The sequence below is a fragment of the Colias eurytheme genome, chromosome 12 (genome assembly GCF_061535395.1).
Source record: "Colias eurytheme isolate Ceu_HAF_F1 chromosome 12, ilColEury1 Martin Lab GWU primary, whole genome shotgun sequence".
In the NCBI taxonomy this organism is placed as follows: Eukaryota; Metazoa; Arthropoda; class Insecta; order Lepidoptera; family Pieridae; genus Colias; species Colias eurytheme.
Window position 1 is genome coordinate 5,743,903 of NC_142991.1, and position 24,876 is coordinate 5,768,778.

A 24,876-nucleotide genomic window follows, 5' to 3' on the forward strand; every position below is an offset into this window, starting at 1 on the left:
CCTGGAGATATAGCTTGAGCTTCGTGTGACAAGTGACTACCGGTGATTTTTACAGGTGATTTTTTTACTTAATAATTTATTAAATCTTAAACAAATTCATTTTTTTTGTTGGTCCAAATGTTGTGAACTCCTGAACACTTGTTTACAAAATTTATAGCTTCTCATGACGGTTACTTTATATTCGGATCTTAGACCACAATATCGATTAAACAATTTAAAAAAACAGACTTTTTTTTATTTTACTTCATACATTCAGTTTCAATATTATTGGTTAATTTAAGATGTAGAGAACAAAAAAAAGTAAAAAAGTTATCACTTCTGAATATAGATAGGAACTATCAAATAGATTAAAAAATACGTCTGAGGAAGGAATAGGTAATTAAAATAATTAATAATATTAAGATATTTATTTATTTATTTATTTATTTATTTGATTTGCCAACAGATGTACATCTTATATTTATAATATATTTTGAGTATGTGACATAAATTAGCATGCATAGCAAGATGTAGATCCAATTACAGGCAAATACAACATGCATTTTTGAGTTGTATCAAATTATAGCTTCTAATCGTAGTATAAATTCTAATCAGAAAACATTATTCTCATCAGTATAATTTTTATGTAAAACGCTTTTATATGCAAACAAACTAAGAAAGTTGATGTCAACTTTTGTGCTATTAAATAATCTATTATGTTCCCGACAAACTCTAGCAATGACGCTGTTGAAGCCTAAATTGGTTCTATATCTTTTGACAAAAAATACATTGGTTTTCCTAGAGTATCTCCTTGGAACAGCTATATTAATTTTTGATAGAAGATTAGGACAAATATACGAATTTGTAACAATTTTATATAACAACATTTGATCTGCCATCCATCTCCGATGTTTAAGACTTTCCATTTTAAAAAAGTTTAATCTGAGGTCGTATGATTTTAAAGATTTAAGTTTTTGCTGATGAAAAGTAAGTAGATAAAGAAACTTTTTCTGTACAGACTCAAGTCTTTTTATGTGACATCGATAAGATGGATTCCAGACTGGTGAGCAATATTCCAAGAGAGATCTTACTAATGAACAATATACAATTTTTATAGGTAGCACACTTTTGAACATTTTGCAATTTCTCCATACAAACCCAAGAAGTTTTAGAGATTTCGTTACTATATTATTAATATGATGAATAAAACCTAATTTTTTATCAAATGTTACTCCTAAGTCTCGCACTTGGGTTATCTCCTCAAGGATGATATTATTTATGGAATACGAAGATGATTGAGGTCGTAACTTTTTGGAAAATTTTATAAATTTGCATTTATTTATATTTAACGGTAGCTTATTAGATACTGTCCATTCTGAGATTCGATTTAGATCGTCTTGAAGAAATTTAGCATCCTCTGTATTATGTATATTTTTGAATATTTTAAGGTCATCCGCGAATAGTATAAATTTTGAGTGATTAATTTCATAGGACAAATCATTAATAAAAATTAAAAACAGAATAGGCCCCAAGTGCGAGCCCTGGGGAACACCCGAAGTAGCTATAAATGGCTGCGATTCATAACCATTAACCGTAACTTTTGACGTTCTATTGCCTAAGTAAGTTGCAAACCACTTTAACATTAGACCATGAATCGACCCTAGTCAGTGCTGATAAAGCTAGTTCTGTCTTAACCTTACCCTTACCCTTTTATTACTTTTTACCCTTTTACCTTTTTACCCTTTTAACCCTTACCCTTGACAACTTTTTAAGCAGCAGCGAATGATCCACCTTATCGAATGCCTTACTAAAATCCATATATATTGCATCTATTTCTTGACCTCTATCAATAACATCACACAAATCATCAGTGTAAGTGACCAGATTAGTTAAGGTAGACATCCCACTACGAAAACCATGTTGTTCAGGTATTAATTCGACCTTTAAGTGGTATGTTAAATATGGGTATATCAGCGATTCAAAGCATTTTGCAAACACAGATAACAGTGAAATGGGTCTGTAGTTTTGAATATCTCTAGCTTCGCCGCTTTTAGGAATAGGAACTATATTAGATGTCCTCCACTGTGAGGGAAAATAACCGCTATTTAAAGATTTATTATATATTATGTTTAATGGCACTGAAAGGCAATCAGCACAACGAGAAACGAAAACAGGAGGGATACCATCGGGTCCAGCGCTCTTATTGATATTCAATTTTCTAAAGGATTTTATCACTGAGGCGTTATCCAATACAATTCTATCCAAAATATTATTTCGAGGAGAAGTTTCATCTATAAGCTGTACTAAATTAATCCAATTACTTTTGGTATACACGGAAGAAAAGTGTTCAACAAAGGCACTACATATATCTGCAGGAGAGGAATAAACAACATTATTAAGAAGCATTTCCTCCGGTATTATACCTTTAGAATTTCTTTTGGCGGAAATATACGACCAAAAAGCTTTTATATTATTATTACTTAAAGAAACTTCGACGTTTTTAAGATATTTTTGGTAGCTTAGCTTAATCTCGTTATGACATCGAGTTCTCGCTAAGTTAAACTCCAGTTTATCTAAAGGATTTTTATATTTCATAAATTTTTTTCTTATTTTTTCTTTTTCTTTTAAAAGTTTTATTAAATTTTTACCATACCAAACAGGATACAAATAATTTTTGTGCATATGTTTTTTGGGAACATTGTCCTCAATAATATGATTAATAATGGAGTAAAACTTTTCTACCATATCGTCTACCTTATTTATGGTGGCTAATTCCGCATTCCAGTCAATTTCATAAAGTTTGCTTTTGATAACTTCATAATCAGCTTTCATGAAATTAAGTTTCACCACTCTATTCCTTTTTAAAAATTTGTGCACGGGAAAGTCTACCAAAATATTAATAGCCGGATGATATCAATCGACCCTAGTCAGTGCTGATAAAGCTAGTTCTGTCTTAACATAATCAATATTACTGAGGACTAAATCCAAAATTTTATCATCAGAGTTTAAAACTGTATTGTACTGCCGCAAATTATGTAATGCCAAAAAATCGTTCAAGCAACTAGACATCAAATTAGAATCCACCATAAGTGAGGTCGTTGAGTGACGTTCAGGTTGGGTGGAGGGTATGTCCCATAGAAGTTTACTCGTATTAAAATCACCGACGATTAAGACATTACTGTCCCCTATGTTCGTGAAAGCTTTACTAATTGAAATCAATTCGGATTCCAGTTGAGGGAGTGTCAATGGTGGTGGTAAATAAACGGCGCATATAAAAAGAGTTTTACTGGAATTATTGTGATTAGTAGATATCTTTATCCACAAATCTTCGCTCTCACTTTCAAAGGAACAGATGCGTGAAGCTTTAATTTGTTGTTGTTGTTTTAAACTGACTGCTTTTCTCCTCCAATTCCAAGATGTGCGCTATTCAGTTTGTCGCTTGAATTTGTCTTGTTGAATGTAAAATATGAAGCCAGAATAGAATCACGTAGACGTGTCGAGGAGAGCTTAACAATAACAGACTTCGGCCTGTTCGATTTGGGGTTTACTTTTTGCACGCGTGTACAGGAGATTATGTCCTTTTCTATTAAAGGACACGAAGTAATCTTCGCCAGCTGCATCACAGTATTAACCAAGTTTTCATTGGTGTGTTCTGGTAAGCACTGAATTTCGATATTATTCTCACGTGCTCGGAGTTCCACTTGATCAACTTTATAAGTTAAATGCTTCATGTTTTCACGAAGCTGAACATTCTCATGACGAAGTTCCGATAATTCAGATTTGGCTTCTTGTAGTTCTTTATAAACTTCGTCATATTTTGATGAAAAGAACTCGACCGATTTTGCTAGTTCTGGAATTAACTTGACATCATTGCGAATTGATTCAAATTCAGTCTTTAACCTTGTTTCAAAAGATTCTGTAAGCAATGACTCCATTCTAGTCAAAATTGTAGACTCGAACAATAAAATACGCTCATTAAAGGTATCCATAGAAATTACATCATCTTTATTCCCGACATTTGTAATCGTATCACCCGAATCTTTGACCGGGGTGTCACTGATATCTCCTTTCCTCTTAGTCACCTTGCACTCCGGACATTTCCAAGTCGCTTTATTTTTGCTAGACATTTTCGTAAAGTTTTCTTTCGTGAAATTCACACAGGCGAAGTGGTAACATTGTGAGCAAAGTGAACATGATAATCTCTCGGTAATGCTAATAACACGGTGACAAGCATTACAGGAACTCATTTTAAGCAAGAAGTATGAACTATCTTAATCTTGAGCGGTTTATAATAAATTATCAAAATAAATATATTTGTAAACAGCACAGCAGTTATCTTAAGTAATGTAAAAAGTTGAACCTAAATGTTCTATAAAATAAAAGCTCCGTTTATGCAGAGCTTTTTTTTTAAACAACAAATTGTTTCTGGTCTTTAATTAAAAATAAATGTAAAGAAAATTATTACATAATTATGTATTATTAAAATAATAAGCTCCACAAGTTGAACCTAAGTTAAAAAACTTAAAAGCATCATTATAGATAGTGAAAGGACAAAGTCAATTGTGATATGAAAGTAAACGGCCTTGTCTCTCGACACTTTTATACTTTGTAAAATCATGAACCATATATACCATATTTTAAAAAGTGCTAAATCTCGTGTTTCTTAAGGGCCCTTAGTAGGTGAAAACGGCAAAATGGACTGTTATCTATGAGCTATAATTGAAAATATTGAAGTTTTTTCGCACTGAAATTTCTATTACAGAACGAATGTGTGATGGGATTACTGTTTCTAAAACCCGATTGGAAAAATTTTGCTCAATAAAAAAAATCCTGAAGTTACCTCTAAAATATCATATAAATGCACGAGTAATAATTCGTATAAAATCACAAATACATAGGTATTTACCTTCTCGATTTCGTGACTGTTTTAGATTTAGAAAATACTAAATATTTTCATTCAATTTTTGATAAAAATGTGAATGGCACTTACGATTTTTAGTTTCGAGCACGTTGATTCTATACTAAACGCGGATCCCCTCACCCCTCACCAAAGCGAGAATAGCTGAATTTTCGCTGACCGCCTAACCCCTCTTATCCCACTAAAAAAAGGGGTGTCATGTATTCGAGACGTTTGGACAACAGTTGCAACTTATTATTCCAAATCAATATTTCCTCTATATTATTAATTATTATACAATATGATATGATTTGTTTATTTCCTCGTTAACAGGAAGAATATGTAACTAATTTAATAATTAATTTTGTTTAAATTTTATTCATATTACACCTTTTGAATATATTCACAATATAATTAAAAGTATACTAAGAATAAATAAACTTTAATAGTTTACACAAGTGATAACTGCGTTAAAAACAACCGACTTCAAACTTGCACTTGCAACATTTACAAATACAGACAAAATTCTCATAAAATAAAAACTACTGGGCCTATCCGAATAAAATTTTTATGGGACCAATTCGACACCATCCCGCATCGAACAAAAAAAGAATCACGTAAATCGGTTCAGAAACCTCGGAGTAATCGGTGTACATACATAAAAATAAAAAAAAAACATACCGGCCGAATTGATAACCTCCTCCTTTTCTTGAAGTCGGTTAAAAATAAGAAAAACTTTGAAAATAGTGAATCCAGAATAAGAAAATTTGCTTAGATTTTGATTTCCTCGTAAGGGATACTGGATAAGACCTTAAATTGAAAACTTGTCAAAACTGTTATTGAAATAAATTAGAAAAGCCTTTGAAGAACAAACATACAAAATACGTTTTATTAATAAGAATTTTTTATATTTAAACATTTACAGTGTACAATAGGTACTAGAAATTTATAAAAACGTTTATGATTATTGTTATATGTACTGTAAACGGTGTAACGAATAAATAATAAAATATGTATTGCGTTTAAAACTTTATTTCCATCATAAAAAACCGGTCGTGTGTTCATAGATCATTAAATTACCAAGTGGTGTAAACAGATGGGTACACTGAATGAGCGGTAATCACTGGAGTGCCCACCTGTTCAGTGTAAACAGTTGGAGAAGACTTCACCACCACGTGTTGGGCGACGGGCGTCAGGTAAGCGGCGTGGGCGACACTCGGCACAGACTCCACCACTGTTGGTGCTACCACAGCTTGCGTCACTTGTTGGGAAACAACAGCTGGGTAGGATTTTACATCAACACGTGACTGTTGAGATACAGCGCTTCCACCGACGTAATTAGTCGTCGCTGGGACAACGCTCACTGGAGCGGATACCACAGTAGGGACTGACTTGACTACGACAGGCGATGAAACGTAAGAGTTCACAACTGCGGGTGTTGATTTAACATCTACGCGGGATTGGTGGGACACAGCAGCTGGCACGCTGTATACCGGAGAAACAACAGAAACGGCAGGCTGAACTTCGGTGTAAACTGGCCCGGAGACTAGAGATGGAGATGACTTAAGAAGAACACTGTAGTGCGGTGCCGCTACGCACGCAGCAAATAAAGCACTTAACACCACCAACGATCTCATTGTGAACGAGGTCTGTGTATAAGTATTGAACAACTGTGAGAACAGTCACTGGACTAATTTCGATTGAGATGTCTCCTAATATTTATAGTAATATGCCAAAAGCATTAATTACAACTATTTAGGCACATCGGAAGCTAATGCTGACGTCCTTGGTAGATGTTGTATTTTTAGTATTCTGCAAGCTAAATTAAAAATTTATATTGATTTGGAACAATTTATACAGCTTTATAAACAACAACACAAACAATGGTAAATAAAGTGTGTGAAAATATTATTTACTTAGCTTTATTGAATACTAGCTTTCCGCCCGCGGCTTCGCCCGCGTTCTCAAAGAAAAACCCGCATAGTTCCCGTTCCCGTGGGATTTCCGGGATAAAACCTATGCTATGTGTTTATCCAAGTTACCCTCTATATGTGTGCTAAATTTCATGCAAATACATCCAAGGAATAAAAAGTTTCATACAAAATTCTATCCCCTATTTTACTCCTTTAGGGGATGAATTTTCTAAAATCCTTTCTTAGGGGACGCCTACGTTATGACATCTACCTGCATGCCAAATTTCAGCTCGATACGTCCAGTGGTTTGGGCTGTGCGTTGATAGATCACTATATCAGTCACCTTTGAGTTTTATATATATAGATTCATAACATTAGTAAGTATGTAGACAGTAGAAAATATATCAATAAAAAGTACCTATTATGTGTTCAGTTAGAGTTGATTAGAGTATGTAACACAGCTTATGAATGGCATTGTATGTAATGTCTGGGAATTTTTTTTAATATCCTTACAGATTTTAATATTTCAATAGCACGTTATCACTTGTTAATCTTGCAGTTGCTAATAAGTGTACAAAATATTGTGAAACGTAAGCCAAATATGCGCAAACATAAGTTAATGTTTCTCAAATTTAATAATAAAAGTATCGCGATTAATGAAACTTAATGGCAATTAACGTTTAAATATTTGTATGTACGGGATTATTGCGTAAAGCAATAAAGTCACGCTTGACTATTTTCACGCAGCAAGTAATATAAATAAAGAGTAAATTATAGCTTGTTGTATAATTATAAGAACACTTGACATTTATTTATTGCTAAGAATCTAGTTTTTTAAGGGCAGTGGTTCCGAATATCCGCCATTAAATATTCAGCTGAGAATAAAATTAGGTGAATTCTCTGGTGAATTAATCTATGCTTCCATACTAATAATATAACGAGTTTGTTTGTATGAATGCGCTATTCTCAAGAACTACTCAACCGTTTTATAAAATTATTCCGTGGTAGGATGCGTGCGTGATGTCTGAGAGCTGTAAGCTATATTTGTATCACAGGCAAAGCCGGAGCGGACCGCTAGTTTATATAAATTAAAATTATACAAAATAATGTTATGTTATTGATACATATGGAGACCACAGGTAATAAAGAATACTTAATTATTTTTATATTGTAATAACCAAAATACCACACTGAGGAAAAGTTATCCTTAAACATTGAGATATACATATGGAGACGACACCGCCTACATCACTTATGTTCCGCTCAACATACGCCATATGGCGTAACTGCACGCTCATTTTTTATTTGTTTTAAAATAAAACGCATCAAATATGCTTTCGTGTGTGTTACGATATTGCACAAATAATACGGAAAAGTGCAAAGGAATAACTTTCATCGGTACTTACCGATGAAAGTTATTCCTAGGTACTTACCTAACTAGATAATAATAATTTTTAAAACTTAGAGCAAAAAATGGCGCACAGATTTTGTTCGTGGTGTCTCCTCCATACGTAGTAATATTATCTCAATGTCCTTAGAGCCTAAAATTTTCCTCATTCAGATATGTACGTGTTTCCGTGTATGTACATATAAATAAGTCCAAACTAGCTTTTGCTCGCAGCTTTTTATAATAGCTAATGCCTAATCTAAACCGTTATTGAATCCACCTGGAGACACTCAAAAAAATTCATTTTAATCGGTCCAACCATTTCGGAAGAGTCTAATAAAGGATATATCCAGTTCTGCTACTGCATCCTCCCATAAATGACCCTAAAAGAACTTAACACGTACAATGTACATGTCATGTTCATTGTACATGTTTCGTTTCCGTATTCCGATCAAGTTTTTATCAAGGATTTTATAAATTAATAATATCGTCACCAATGTCAATGTAAACCCCGGGGGTTAATCCGACCTTTCGAAAAATCAATTTTAAATTGATTTAACACTATAATTATTAAATTATTATTTTAAGAACAGTGCCACCTATTGAACTGTTAACGTACTTCGACGCTTGTTAAAATCATAGTATTCGTTTTGTATAAAATAATAGTTCCAGTATGCAAAAACGTTTCTTTTCATTTACTCTAGATGTCACTATTCTAAAACTTAATTATAAAATACCAAAGACCCAACTATTCGATTGCATTTTTATTATTTGCAAAGTGATAGGCAATATAATAACTGAGATGAGAAAACTGTACGATTTTTTCATACAATACATTCTTGGACACATTTGATACTCATATATTATGTATGCTTGATATTCAGTATACATATTAGTCAAAACTACTGATATTATAAGATAACATAATTTTAAGATATTTACATTGATTACACTTTACAATCCAAATAGGATTTCATGGATAATAAGTAATAAAAAACTGTAGCGCTAATTATTTTATGTTAAATTCTCTCCCTCTCATACCTCTATATATTTTATAAATAATTTTCTGCGTTTTAGTTAGTTTGACTTGCTATAAATGATATAATAAATTACAAGTTTCAATACCATGTAACATTGTTACATGTAAATTGTACACGTTAGGACTTCAACTGTGTCTCTACATTAAACCTACATAGTACCTACATATGTAACATATGTATTTGTGATTTAAATTGTGTAGGAGTTTACAAAAAACTTGTAGTATGATATGTTAAATTTCTAGTCATTATCAAAAGTATTGGATAGTGCAGAAGCTGAATTATAAAATTCCCAACTCGGGCAAAGTTAGAAGTGGCAGCTAGTCACAAATTATGCATCATTTATATTGATTTGGACGATAACAGTAACACCTTATTTATCTATATTTCCCTTATGCGTGGGCGTCTCTTCCTCAGTCGATTTTCATCCATAAATCAAACGTGAATATTAATTATTATTTTCATTGCATTCCGTCAATGAATTACGGCCATTGTTTTTTTTATGCTCTTCTAGCTTTCGCCCACGACTTAGCTCGCATTGTTTCACCATATGAATTAAATAGACATAATATATATTGTTATCCTTATGTTAACAGCTATCTTTATGTTAAAGCGATGTGTACTCTACGATATGAAAGAAATTATCCAGACTGGTTATACAATCAAACTTCTATATAAAATCAATGATAAACAATCTATATTTATGCTCTATGATTAATTGACTACATTTATACATTTACACAGGAAAACTTCAAATTATGTTCCATCATTGGTATACTAAAAACTTCGTGATTAAATGACCGGTCCGGTTAAACCCGTCATTACAATCCAGGCCAGACCAGAATCCTTGACGGGAACCTTAGGGAAGCCCAGCGTTACGTGCGGCTCGCACAATCGACCAAAAGTAGGACATCGAATTAATCGGCACAGAGACATCTGAGAGACGCATTGGTTTTTATTTTTTTGATATCGACTGGTTGTTTTTGTTTAATGGCACTTAGATCGTATCATCTTAATACTATTATAAAGGCGAAAGTTTGTATGGATGTATGGATGTATGGATGTATGGATGTATTGATGTTTGGATGTTTGTTACTCTTTCACGTAAAAACTACTGAACCGATTACAATGAAATTTAGCACACATATAGAGGGTAACTTGGATTAACACATAGGATAGGTTTTATCTCGGAAATCCCACGGGAACGGGAACTATGCGGGTTTTCCTTTGAAAACGCGGGTGAAGCCGCGGGCGGAAATCTAGTAAATTAAATATATTTGTTCGTGTGTTTAGTTTCATGAAGAAAAATGTATAAAAAGGACGTAATTTTTAGACTATGGGTCTGATAAGACCAATTAAGTAAAGGTTATATTTTATAAAAGGTAAACGAATTTGAAAAAAAATAATCTTTTAGTATCTTGTATTTCTAATTATGCACTATCGTTAAATCATATTTCTTGGTGGTATAATCGTTTAGATTGATTTCGTGCCCTTTCGAAATAAGCATAAATTTATAATTTTCTTAATAATATGTCTATCAATATGTATGAGCTACTCCGCGTCTTTCTTGTTCCACAAAAAATACTCGGCTGACCTCCGCAGCAAGTTGCAATAGGCGCAGTTCGGAAAACCCGAGGCTTAATTTGCAATAGTATTTTTCTAGTAAATTATTACTACAAATAACGAATTAATTGATTAGGCAAAAGTAACTTTTTATGACTTCTATAAACTTCTTAAAGTAAATTTATGATGCTGATTTCACAAAAAAAGTTATAACTCATTCAAAAAAATTCCCTCACTAAAGAGCTACATCATTGTTACATAATACCGCTATCCAAAATCAACTCAACGCTCATCTTGTTTTTAATTAAGTAACGGTTAACTGAAAAAAGGAAAAGTATAGAAGAGTTGAACACTGCTTTACAATGGAGCCGTAAAAAACGTAAACTAACATGACCGCTGGATGCGGTCAGCGGTTACATAACTACGGCCGCGGCGTCAACGCTCTCAATTCTCGACGAACCAAAACAAATTAATATATCACATACTAAATAAGCAAAACCTTATTTGTATACTTGTATTATACAGTAAAGACATCAATAAGCACAAACATCAGAATAGATGATGTATTTTTTGTTAGTTTACACACAATTATATACTGACGCAGCTTTATTTTACGAAAAAAGTATTGTTTTATACATATTAATCTAAAAAATATTGTATCTAAGAGCCAGCATTTTGTATACCATGGTGCGTCTTATGGTCACTCGAACATATTGTTCAGTATGTAAGCATACCAGACACCGTATGCTTACATACTGAATACATACCACATGATACATAAACTAATAACCTAATTAAGTGTACCAACTATCGACGCAGTAACTGAGCTAGTCATCATTTCAAGCAGAAAGCATGGAATGAAATGATACCTAATAATACATAATTATACGTTGCGTAACTTCATATATGGAAGAGCGAACTACGACTATTTCCTTTATTACTAGTGTATTTATTTTGTCGTAAAGTTTTAAAGTATTATTGAAACATAGTATGTGTTTGTTTAAGGGTGAAAGGTAAAAGGAACATAATGATTTATTTTTGCACTACCTAAAATTTTCGACAAATGTAGTTTTTTTTTTTTTTGTGTGGTGTCTCTCAATGTTAGCCAGAAGGGCTTCTACATTTTAACGCGGACGCGGGGGTGAACTGAAGGTTCACCCTGGTAGCGACATGCACAAGGGCGTCCCCCCTTGACGGGGACCACGAACCTCGGCTTGAGCTGTCGCTTGAGTGGAGGAGGCCAGAAGGGCCCTAATCGGACGGGGACAAATGTAGTGTGCAAGGTTTCAAATAGGTACATAATAATTTATCAAAGAGAAGATGGGTGAAAAGTTTAAATGTTATTTGTGTAGATGATGTTTTGACGGTGTATACTGTATAGATATACTAAATTTTTTCCATTTGAAGTATACAATCTGAAAAATACAAATATGTATGTAAAGAAAAATGGTAAAGTTAAATGTTAATTTGTCAATTTTAGGGTAACGTAACGAAATAACTATTCTATTGAAGTTTAATAATTTTTCATATTTTAAAATATCAGAATATTGTTATTATTGTCCTGCATATGAATACCTACATATATATGACTGTACCACAATTTTGCAATGGCATCCAAAATGCGCATCACGCGCGACCTTGTGACGTCACACATTATTCATGTTTATTATTGAACAAGACCCAACTTATAACCATAAGTATTGTACAAGACTTGGTGTTAAGAGTCATGGATGGAATGGTTCAGCGAACTGTTGCGCAAGCAGCAGCGTCAGCGTGTATTGCGCCCGCGCAGGTCCGGTTTCTGTTGCACTGGAAAGCCCGTCTTGTGCAAGTCTTCTAGCGTGTAATACCAAATAAATCCTGGTTATGACCCTATTTTTTAACTTAAGTGGAACGCATGAGACTTTATCGTGTATGCTATTGTGATACAAAATGTTTTATTAATGCTGTAGGAATTATTTTAAAATCTATGATGAGTTGGTACACTACCACATTGCTGTCATATAAATATTATCATATAAATAAGTGATTGAATTCAATTTATATTATGAAGCATTATGAAGTAAATGGAGTAGATTTAATATAAATTTGTTTATTAAATTAATCATGTACAGTGAAGAGAAGAAGCGAAAGAATATCATGTATCTATTATATAATATAATAAAATTTTATCTTCATCTTATTAATTGTACTACATTATTTGTTTACAAACGTTAGCAATGAGTCAGTGCAACGTCTATGCTAGTTTATCACGAATAGATATTCTAATTAGGCGCACGCGTTGAACTCTTTTCTTAGCAAATACCTAAATCGTGTCGTTGTAACCATATCGATTAAACTAAATAAAAAAACTGTATGTTTAAAATAGATATCAATAAAATTTGTTTAAAATTAATCAAAACTTAATGGGTTGAATAAAATGATTGGATAATATGGCTGTTTTATTAGAATAAAAATATTTTTTTTCTTTTATCAAAGTGCAATCGTATTTCGTTTACCAAAATGTTATAAACAATTTAAATAACGACATTTTAAATAAATACGATGAACGAGACAAGAATTGGAAGAAAACTATTGATATGCATCAATGTTTTGAGTCGTTATAATGTAGATATGAATTTGACATTAGGTATTTTGAAATGCTTTTTTTAATGAAAAATAAGAACTAATAATAGGCGAAGGCTAATAAAAAGGAGGAATTAACAGTATGAGTTACATATTATATGAGATGTTTTACACATAACTATAATATTTTAATACTTATATGTTTCCTATATGATACCTATCATGTTTTTGCTATTGTTTTCGCTATTGTTTGACATCGCTCTAATTATAGATAACCTTAGAAGGAGGATTAAGTAATCAATAATGTGTTACGAATATTATGTATTCTAAACAATATGTAACTTCACCTACATATCTTATATATATTCTATCTTCATAGTATATAAAAGGAATTGTCATATAGAGAGAAAGTAGGCCAAGACAATTATAACCAATTAGGGTGGTACATAAAGCAACAGCTATTCAATGTATTAGATAACAATATGCTACCATTTAAGGTCTATGTTTTTAAGTTTTTATCTCAACATTTATATGCTATCTGCTTTATTGCATACCTTCTATGTTTATCTACTACGTCCTATATTTTAATATATATAAATCTCGTGTCACAATGTTTGACCTCAATGGACTCCTAAACCACTTAACAGATTATAATAAAATTCACACACTATGTGCAGTTCGATCCAACTTGAGAGATAGGATAGTTTAAACATGTAGGTACCACGGGCGAAACCGGGGCGGACCACTTTATATAGGTATATATGTCATTTATAACTTTAAACTAAGTAGGTGTATTTAATTGTGAATAATTAAATATCTAGAATTTAAAAGCATCTGACACAGAGTGTACATGCTATTTTCGTGTTTATAAATTTTCATTCAAACTAATGTATGTTTTCGAAATTAATCATAAAAATTGGATGAGTGAGTGACTGAAGTTATTAGCACATTAGAAGATGAATCTGGCACTTTACGTTTACCTACGAACTGAGCAACCTTTGTTGAACAATCATTTGAAAATCAAAGTTAACTTATTAATAAGGTAAATGACCTGTGAAGATCATCAATATCACATAATTGAACATGACTTCAATTGTCAATTGTATTTTATTGATCTCTTCAAATATCTAAAGAATGTGTAAAATAAAGCGACTTATAAAGATTCCCATAAAGTGGTATTAGTTAGATTTTTATACTGTTATTGTTTCTACTCGTATACACATTCATATAAAGACTCACTGTACCCATTGATGTGCTTTTATTTAAATTAAGATTATTATAGAAAGTTTAGACTAAAGTTTATTTAAGTTAATATAATTGAACAAATTTACGTCGTGAAAACTGAAATACAAAATAAAATCTCTCTTTTTACTGATTTAAATAATTCAAATCGAAAACATTGTAACTCTTCAAGTACCCAAAATTCAATACAGGAATACCTAGGGAATGAAAATTTTGGCATTATTATATATGTCACTATTTTTGGGATATTTTACCACTTTAACATCTTCGAAGAAAACTTTTCCATCAAAATATGTATTCAAATTGACATCCGCTAACCTCACCTTTGTGGATATCCCTATTGCTTAACGTCTAGTCGGAACTCATGAATGAAGCAAAGGGTTGATCAATGACAACTACGTCAAGCCCCGTACCACGATGCTCCTATTGGGGTTAACGATACTCGATTGTCGAATTTAAAGTCGCAATTTGCAAAGATCAAGTCATATTTGGGCAGCAATTTATGTGTTGTGGTACAGGCCTGAGTCGATCATCTTACAAAATCGGAGCGCGTGCATCTTTGCGTTGGTCGAAGTATAAAGCGTTGTGGTGGTAGATAAAGCAGTCATTCGAACGCAAACTAAGCAACAGTGAAGGAGTGAAAACGAAGTAAAAATTAATATAAGTGTAATAATATAAAGTGATACAAAATAATAAAATGTAAGTTACAGTGTTTGTGTATAATCAAAATTAAAAATAATAGTAAAAAGATGTGTTCGTTGATTAAATTAAATGAAATCATTTGTTTAATATTATTATCAAATAAGAGATAATTATTGTGCACATAAAAATAAAAATAATAACGGAAATAACAAAAACATCAAAATAAAAAAGATCTACCGTGTAAAAAGTAGAGTACCAAAGTGTTAAAAGTTGTGTGCAGAGAGTGATGTCAACTTTGTTTTTTTAATTAACGCAAAAAAATGCATGTAAGCTAAATATAAAATTCGGTAGGAAAATTAAAATTAACGGATTTAAGCAATGCGCTTTCACTTTCTTAAAGACCATAACGCTGCAAGTTACAATAGCAGGATGTGTTTGTTCGATACATAAGATAGAAAACTTTAGATAAAGTGTAGATCTTTGAAAGCAGTTCTCATAATTAACATATTATGCTTTCTTACGCTTCTAATAAAGACTTCTAATATGATTCAACAGTAGTTAATGTTTACTAGTATTAAATAATAGTTTAAGAAATATACTGCAAGGGATTACGTAAAGAATACGGAACCGCACTTTAAATTACATCACAACGATTACGAGAAATTTTAACGCATTGGCAGAGATTGGGACGTGCTACTTTTACCAATGAAGCGTGTACCGGTTTTCGTTGACATTGACACAATTTGAGCTTTCTTTCATAATACCAACATCTACTATTAGGTAGCCGTAGCTCTTGTGAAGTTTTAAATATAAACCTAGCGACATGTACAACAAAAACGTTTTAAAAGCCTATCTTACTAAGTTGTGAGCATTTTATTATATCTATTACTTAATGTTTAGAGCACACGAGAGAGTGCTTTCGCAGAGCTGCGCTTGTCTGTACAATCGTAACGGAGCATTGACGCTATGGAAGCTTATATAATCATTGTCCGCGAAAGTAAAAGTGATTCTCCACCTACCAGTTTCGTCATCGTATTTACTTCACATGTATTATGTTTCGTAGCAATATTATTAGTCTTAATATTTCTTTTTATTTTCAGACAATGCGGTGGTTTAGTATATGTTGCGTTCTGCTATTTGCTATAGCTAGCACATCAGCTGATTGGTCATGGAATGACGAAAAGTCGGATAAAGCTATAGAAAATGAGCCTAAATCATCAGATTTGTTGGAAGGTGAAGAGATGACTCAAGCAGAAGACAAAAAATCGATTAACGACGGATCCGTGCTCGACGATATTGTCGATGAACTCGTAAACAGCAAGCAAGGAAGAAGTTTGGGTGGTTTCGATGACGTCTACAGCGATCCTACTATAAAGGAAGCATTAGATGCAGGAGACGACAGTGAAGCAAGAAACTTAATCAAAGGAAGACTTTGCACTCTGGGACTTATACAAGTAAGAAATCAGTTTTCAAATTTGTATTTATAAATCAATAATCAATAGTTGTATAAAATTCCTAATTCAATATATTTCGTTTTACAGTGTGAAGATGACGATTCACAAGAGAAACGCACTTACTTATCTCCAGATCAACTGATATACGCTCAACCCGTAGATATTAAACCTATTGGAAAACCAGTGGCTTCTATTCCAATCCGTGGACCACCTAGAGCTTATGGACCAGCAAAACCAATGCCATATAGACCTTATCCTCAGAAGGTTCCACCTAAGAGGCAAGGATATCCAGGAAACCGTCCCGGTTTTTCCGAAAAATATGGAACTGCCAGTAATAGTTTCCAATTTTCTCAAAACAGTGGCTCTTACGGTCAAGATTTTAACTATGTCACTAAACCTCCAAGCTACGGTAATGAAGGACCCTACTCGTTCGAAAATCCTAAGCCAATCTACAATAAAATACCCTCCACACAACAATCAAATACAAAGACTGAAGCTGTAGTTCAACAACATGTTCATCATCACTACGTTCACGATGACTCAAGCAAGGATCCTAAAGTAATTATAAAACCAGTAGCTATACCAGTAGGATCAGTTGGTCACCTTGCGTCACAGATCCATAATCAAGAATCAAGTGATATTATAACATCTTCAGGAGCTGATTTCAGTGGATTTAATAATGGTGGATTTAAACCGATGACTGGTGGTTTTGTTCAAAGTAAACCAGTATACGAAAGCGAGACCATTTATGGTTCTCAGTTTGGGCAAAATAACTTCAACAAAGGAAGCTCCAATATTGTGAGTCAAGGTCTCCCGAACCAGTATTCCGAGTCCGCATTTGATGATCAAAAATATGGAAATTCTTTAGGCTCATATGCTTCTCAAAACAACCAGTTTTATAAGAAAGAACTTAACGTTGGTTCCAGTAATAATGTATATAACCAAGGTCCGGCAACATTTGGTCAAAATAATCAATATCAAGAAAATTATCATGCCGGTAAAGCTCAAGGCTTTGAATGTGTCTGTGTAAATTATGATCAATGTCCTAGTCAAGAAATTATTGGTCGCAGAGATGATTTATACTTACCTATTGATCCCCGTAACAAGGGCAGTGAAATATTAGCTGAAGAATCAGACAACACCAATTCAACAAGTGAAGTGTCGTCAACAACGACTAGCCAAAACGTTACTGAGATCAAGAGTGTCACTAAACGCGAAGCCAAGTCTGATAAAAATGAAACACCAGCCAAAGAAATAGAGCCGGTAAGCTTTTACAAACTTTATAATTTATCAGTATAAATAATTAATCAATCTCTAAATCCTGTAAACATTCTCCACCTTTTCCTATAACCATACATTCCATGAGGTGAAAACTGGGGTAACAATCATTTGACTATTATAATTCATTCAAAAAACAATAAACTAAAATAGACACTGACACATAACAATATTTTCAAAAGAAGATTTTTTATTCAAATCATTGTTACTGCAGCGCCTCCTTGGACTCGCTGGCTATGGCGGAAATGGTGATAATAACAACAAACAAGTGCAGCCCACGTTTGGGGTCTCCTTTGGGTTGCCTCAGCCTTCTCACAGTTATCCTGTCAATCCTTTTAATCCAAATCCTATACAAAACCCTTACGGACCTGCTCTAAATTCAGGTGGCATAAACCTTGGTTTACTCTCCGTAAATCCATTGTTAGCTGTACAAGTGACAAAGAACGATTACGGGGAGAAAATAGTAAAACCTTTTGTCAACTTGCACGTAACACCAAATGAACATGTCGTCAATAAACTTGGACATTTGTTTCATGAAAAAAAATTATATCTATTAAACAAACATGAACATTATCATCATTATAATAATCCGCATTATAACCACAATGTTCATAATCCCTACCCTCGACCACCATATCAGTTCCCACCGCACTACAACCCACATTATAGTCAGCCTCCTGTATATTCACCTCATTATTCTCATTATCCTAATCACTATGGGATAAATTCTTATAATTCTTTAAGAACCCCTTCTTCTGATGATGATTATTACGATGATGATAATGTTAATAATTACGACAATGACTACAATGAAGGCGATCATTACGGCCATGAACGGTCTGCTAATGTAAGCCAAAACATATATAAAAATAATTATGCCAATCGCTTTGCCTATTCCCGATCCCTAAATATTCCAAATAACTCTCACGGGGCAAGCCGGGGAGGACAAACAGTCCGGTTTCCTGAAAGTCGGAAAAGAAGAGACGTAAAGACGGACAATAATAAGCCTGAATTTATACAAGAGGTAAAAACCTCCATATAAAAATTTAAAGTATTTAACAGTCCTTGGTGATTAAAATAAAGTCTCACAATGTATAATGATGTCGATTATGGAAGAAGTATTTTTAAATTTTACATTATTTAACTTATAGCGCCAAGCATACTTCGGCCACAATCAAATTCAACAATGTGGTCAAAATCAAGTTTGCTGCCGCCGGCCTCTTCGTCCCCAAGCTTCAAATCGTGGCCAATGTGGAATTCGACACTCCCAGGGAATCAATGGCAGAATCAAAACACCAGCATATGTAGATGGAGATAGTGAATTTGGAGAATATCCATGGCAAGCGGCTATCCTCAAAAAAGATCCTAAAGAATCAGTTTACGTTTGCGGTGGTACCTTGATTGATGGTCTTCACATCATGACTGCTGCTCATTGCATTAAATCGTAAGTATTATTTTAATATCCCTTTACCTTTACGAGTTATTATGAAAATAAAATATAAATATATTTTTAAAATTGCACATCGGTACACTTTCAATTAATTGTTATTTTTTATTTATTATAGATACAAAGGATTCGATCTACGAGTGCGCCTTGGTGAATGGGACGTTAACCACGACGTAGAATTCTATCCTTATATCGAAAGGGACGTGATTTCTGTTCACGTGCATCCTCAATACTACGCCGGTACTTTAGACAACGACTTAGCAATCTTAAAATTAGATCACCCAGTTGAATGGACTAAATTCCCTCATATTAGCCCAGCATGTCTGCCAGACAAATACACAGACTTCTCAGGACAACGCTGCTGGACCACCGGATGGGGTAAAGATGCGTTTGGCTCAAATGGAAAGTACCAGAACATTCTTAAAGAGGTCGACGTGCCTGTCCTCCCTCACGGTCTGTGCCAACAGCAATTAAGACAAACGCGATTAGGATACAATTATGAGTTGAACCCCGGATTTGTCTGCGCGGGAGGTGAAGAAGGCAAAGACGCTTGCAAAGGTGATGGTGGCGGTCCCCTTGTCTGTGAACGAGGAGGCACATGGCAGTTGGTGGGAGTAGTATCTTGGGGTATTGGTTGCGGCCAACCAGGTGTGCCAGGAGTATACGTCAAAGTTGCACACTATTTAGACTGGATCTCACAGATCACTGGAAAGTTTTCGCATTATTAAGTCATAATCGAATTAAGACTTTTTGATATTTATATGAATATTTAAAGGAAGGTCGTTATTTATTTAAGAATGTTAATTTATTATTTTTCTTTGAACGGTAATGTTCAGAGGTTTAAGTAAATGCTTGTGCAGTTTATTGTAATACACATTTGAATAAAAAAAAATAAACATATCAAATTATTTTTCTTATTTTTCCGCAACATATACTACATTTTTTGAATTTCATTTGTTTACAACTCTTCTAATCTGTTTTACACAAACAAACATTTTCCCAATAATATTTGCAAATGCAAGAGACATACAATATTCTTTATCGCTAATCTTTCACAGAAAACATTGTTTTAACCCTTTGAGTCCCTATTATAAATAAATATTATAATATTTTAACAGATGTAATTTGAAAAGTTATTGGTAGGAGACATCATAAAGGTTTAGGTTTGATTTTATTTATGAAATAATTTATATCGAAAAGGCTATTTAGGACCTTTAAATTTTCTCAACAATATTTTTCATGCAAACGATGCTTTTCAAAAGATACGTGGTGCTATTTAAATTTCAAATATTGCAAAGAGTACGCATACAAAATTGAGTTGTTGTTAAACCTGTGAGTTAAACACTCAAATATCCTGAAGTGTCAATGCCATAATTTATATGACAATTATTCCATAATAAAACGACAATTGCGTTATAATTTATTTAAAAAAAATAATCATAACACTCTACACTCAGTTATATAAATTGTTAAAATGGCTGGTAGAGGAACTGATCGTAAAAAAGCTAAAGATAAATCGTCAGCTAATGAAAACAGTGATAACTTAGCTGCTTTTACGTTACCCGATTCACTACCATGCTCTGAGATTGAATTTGCTGTAATTTTAAGAAAAAACAACAGAGCTAATTGGAAAAAAATTGTAGAAGAAAGGGAAGAAGAGCTTAAAGAACTTGAACGATACAAAGAAAGTAAAACAGAACCAATACCTAAATCACCTTTTCTCAGTTAGTAAAGTTTAATTTATTTCATCAGTTACGTCTTAATAATATGAATATTCAAAGAAAATCATAAAAATGTATCTGAACAAAGACAATGATTTATGTATTTTTTCTATTCATCTCATTGTTTGCTAGGTTACGCTTAGGGCACACAGAAACTGCTACATGAAATTTAATGGTGTGTTGAATATTCACGTGTTTAGCAATTACTTTCTAGATGGTATGGTATAACAAGTACCGTAGACAAATCATAATATACAATTTCAATTTTCATATCTCTGCACAGTGTGGAAGATATGAATATAAATGAAATTCTGAAAGTGCCACATTATCGTTGATTTGCAATCTGATATTTGGAGAAAAACCAAATTATAAGGCGCCTTCTATGATACGTAAAGAAGATATTTATTCATCGGTTCAGTATTTAATATTTATTGATAGGCGCTTTTATTGATGGCTTGGATTACATTATTTACATTCGCGTAGTTACTCTTCAATAATTTATACCACGATGCACTGGTATTTGTTGGCGGAAGACCGTATATACTTTACATGAAACAGGTACCTGAGTAATACTCAGAGAGTATAATATCACAATCGTATAATAATTAAAAATACAAACAAAGCCCCTATGCCGATTATAAACTACTAGCTTTTCGCCCGTGGCTTCGCCCGCGTTTTATAATAAACGATAAAACCTATCCTATGTGTTAATCCAAGTTACTCTCTATATGAGTGCTAAATTTCATTGTAATCGGTTCAGTAGTATTTGCGTGAAAAAGTAACAAACACACACATACACATTCCTACAAACTTTCGCATTTATAATATTATTACTTATTAGTAGGATAAAATAAGAAACATGTTTTCGAAATTTTAGGAACGGAAAGCGATTACATAAAAAATGAAGTATTTGTCTATTTAATTCCTGCTTTGGAAGAAACTTTAAACAAGGCAAAGATGTGGGACGCATTGAGAATTCAGAAGTGCTTCTTCAATGGAATAGACCACATTGTAGAAGTATAGTACCTAACAGTTTATCTATTGATAACTAATATTTAAGTTTTAACAATTTTAAACAATTAGCCTAAAATGAACTTATAAGTACAGTAAACTTTGAAATCCCAGGTTTGAGAAAAAATCTCATGCTATTTTTAATTCTTAATATTGACATCGATCCTTAAGCTAAGTGAATAGGTACTTCTTCTTCCAAGCGTTTTTTTTTAATAATAATAGGTACATTTACATAATATAGATACATATAAATTTACGTATAGATAAGTAGTTGAATATAAACACATATATAAACATATAATAATATATCCTCTTCCAGTATTTATGGAATAACAATCCACGCTATCCAAATCGAAAAACAAGAAAAATGCATTTATTCAACATGCCATGGGTTCGAGAGTATCTTCAAAAACAGTACGTTAATTTGAAATTATGTAATAATTTACTTTACTCGCTTATAAAATGCTTGAAAGAAAATAATCCGCAAAAACTATCTTCATAATTTTTGCCTGCAGAGTTAGAGCAAATTCAATACATTGTGTACAATTCCATATTTTCATTGAAATAATTGCTTTGTTTATTTACATACTAGCTTCCGCCCGCGACTCCGTCCGCGCGGATGTCGGTCTTCGCGTGGTTGGTTTATTTCTCCATTTTGAGTAACTCTGACAATAACATCTTATAAATTGTATCTATTGGACCCAAATACGGCTAGGCTAATAATACCCAACGTGTGTTCGCGGTTCTACAGAACAACGTCTATGGATAAAACTGAAAAATTAAGATTAATTTTTTTCTACGTTATTTTTCCAGGATAAAAAGTATCCTATTTTACGCCCAGGATAATAAGGTATAATTATACCAAGTTTCATCGAAATCGAACCGTTAGTTTTCACGTGATGTCTTCACATACAGACAGACAGACAGACAGACAGACAGACAAAAATTTTTTTAATCAAATATTTGGGTTTGGTATCGATCCAGTAACACCCCCTGCTATTTATTTTTTCAATATTTTCAATGTACAGAATTGACCCTTCTACAGATTTATTATATGTAATAATAGACTAATATCATAAAAATACTTAATATAAGCTAATGCTTATATTTTGATTATATTCTAATCGCATTAATATGCGATGTAATATTTAGCTTCTTAGTCATCGCTTATTTTTATACACTTAACTTCTAAAAACTCTATATGCATTTATCTGCAATAAAACTATATGGTAAATTATCTACAATATAGTCTTAGTCTAGTTCTATTGTGCGAAATAATATTATTTTACAATAAATAATCGTCCAAACTCATACTTAGCCCACGGCCGTATTATCCCAAGTCGTGGCTATGGCCTGAAGACTATGCAGCCACTCTGATACAAAAGAGTGTCCGTCAGTACTTTGTGCAAAGGGAGGAAGAAGTTCAAGAAATGAGAGAATTTTGGAAGGTGAGTTATCTTTTTAACACGTTTTTATTAGCATGACGTATGTTTGTATGTAAGCAACATGTTTGTATGTAACCCACTTCAATCGAAAGGAAAAACTTTAAGGATCAGTTAAAATACAATAATTTCATTAGTTTAAGAAAGTTTCTAAATTTTTAAACTATATTCATCATTTATTATAGCTAAAAGTATTTGTATTCATGTTATAAATTGTATATGAACAAGACACCTCTTCACTATCACTACATAGTATAAAGCAAAGTCGCTTTCTCTGTCCCTATGTCCTTATGTCCCTATGTCCCTTTGTACGCTTAAATCTTTGAAACTACGCAACGGATTTTGATGCGGTTTTTTTTAATAGATAGAGTGATTCAAGAGGAAGGTTTATATGTATAATAACATCCATAAAATAGTGGAGAAGTACTGTTATTTTTGAGGTTTCTAATGTGATGTCGTAAATAATTACATTTTTTCCGCTTACATTGCAAACGCAGGCTGAACCCTACGAGTTTTATCAAAATAATGTACTAAGTATTGTACACATTGAAAAGGTCTACAGAAAAGTCCGCGATGGTAGGTATATGTCTATCTCTTATGGATAACCCACAATAACTTTTTTTTGTCGTTTACTTTTTACGACAAATAATGGCTAATTTTCGAAGCGATTTAACCAATACAGCATTAATATTTAATCCTTAACCAATTAAATACCTTGAATACATTGTTCATTTAATATAGATCTATATGGCCCTTTACACCGTATGATTTAAGTCAATATTTTCGAAGATATTACAGATTTAAAAATTGCGGGACGTAGCGTTTTATTTGCGGCGGTACCGGCCGACCGCCATTGCACCCGTGCGAAGCCGGGGCGGGTCGCTAGTGTACTATATTATAATGAAAAATGTATTGGGGAGGTGCCTTCACAAATACAAAATGAATGTTGATCAAGAATAGCTTGACCAATTCAACTAGTTTATTTTTTATATGTGTATTGTTACACATTTAGTATGCCAAATAATTTATGAACATTTGCATTTAGATTAAAAAATGAAATAGGTTATCAGGGACATCAGAAAGCAGAAAACTAACCTACAGTATTACAATTTTTAATTTGGTACCATTAATTATTTCAGTCTTTTAAATTCTAAATGTTTCTTTTTTTGTTTTAGAAATTGGATATGGAACATAATTTACCTGAAATGGACACTAATCCATTTTTAGCCAAGAAATTTGCTTCTTTGCAAACTTTCCACAAGAATTAGTTGTATTTAAATAAAACAGACTGTTGAACT

At 32.8% G+C, this 24,876-nt stretch overlaps 3 protein-coding genes across 4 annotated transcripts; 2 read left to right on the forward strand and 1 right to left on the reverse strand.

Moving 5' to 3' along the window:
• Positions 1-5,892: 5,892 nt before the first annotated feature.
• LOC149904066 (uncharacterized) lies at positions 5,893-6,587 on the reverse strand. Its single transcript, XM_090108163.1, has one exon. The coding sequence runs from the start codon at positions 6,511-6,513 to the stop codon at positions 5,953-5,955; it is 561 nt and encodes a 186-aa protein (XP_089964289.1). The 5' UTR covers positions 6,514-6,587; the 3' UTR covers positions 5,893-5,952.
• Positions 6,588-15,121: 8,534 nt separating this feature from the next.
• LOC149904067 (uncharacterized) lies at positions 15,122-20,309 on the forward strand. Of its 2 annotated transcripts, XM_090108229.1 has the most exons (6): positions 15,122-15,282; positions 16,326-16,679; positions 16,767-17,942; positions 18,172-18,981; positions 19,109-19,401; positions 19,523-20,309. In XM_090108229.1, exons 2-6 carry the CDS (start codon positions 16,329-16,331, stop codon positions 20,130-20,132), a joined length of 3,240 nt encoding a protein of 1,079 aa, XP_089964355.1. In that variant the 5' UTR covers positions 15,122-15,282; positions 16,326-16,328; the 3' UTR covers positions 20,133-20,309. The 2 variants fall into 2 exon arrangements, with proteins under 2 accessions (XP_089964355.1, XP_089964356.1); XM_090108230.1 differs by lacking the exon at positions 18,172-18,981.
• Positions 20,310-20,522: 213 nt separating this feature from the next.
• Positions 20,523-24,875, forward strand: LOC149904068 (IQ domain-containing protein K-like). The gene is made up of 5 exons (XM_090108231.1): positions 20,523-21,128; positions 22,003-22,142; positions 22,456-22,561; positions 23,454-23,584; positions 24,754-24,875. The coding sequence occupies exons 1-5, from the start codon at positions 20,879-20,881 to the stop codon at positions 24,844-24,846; spliced, it is 720 nt and encodes a 239-aa protein (XP_089964357.1). The 5' UTR covers positions 20,523-20,878; the 3' UTR covers positions 24,847-24,875.
• Position 24,876: the final 1 nt, after the last annotated feature.

Bases quoted from the DNA above. Each gene is read 5' to 3' on its own strand.
- LOC149904067 (XM_090108229.1), top strand. From the start codon at position 16,329: ATGCGGTGGTTTAGTATATGTTGCGTTCTGCTATTTGCTATAGCTAGC. The intron at 17,943-18,171 runs GTAAGCTTTTAC...TTGTTACTGCAG, and splicing joins CAGCCAAAGAAATAGAGCCG to CGCCTCCTTGGACTCGCTGG. The intron at 18,982-19,108 runs GTAAAAACCTCC...TTTAACTTATAG, and splicing joins AGCCTGAATTTATACAAGAG to CGCCAAGCATACTTCGGCCA.
- LOC149904068 (XM_090108231.1), top strand. From the start codon at position 20,879: ATGGCTGGTAGAGGAACTGATCGTAAAAAAGCTAAAGATAAATCGTCA. The intron at 21,129-22,002 runs GTTAGTAAAGTT...TCGAAATTTTAG, and splicing joins ACCTAAATCACCTTTTCTCA to GAACGGAAAGCGATTACATA. The intron at 23,585-24,753 runs GTGAGTTATCTT...TTTTTGTTTTAG, and splicing joins AAATGAGAGAATTTTGGAAG to AAATTGGATATGGAACATAA.
- LOC149904066 (XM_090108163.1), bottom strand. From the start codon at position 6,513: ATGAGATCGTTGGTGGTGTTAAGTGCTTTATTTGCTGCGTGCGTAGCG.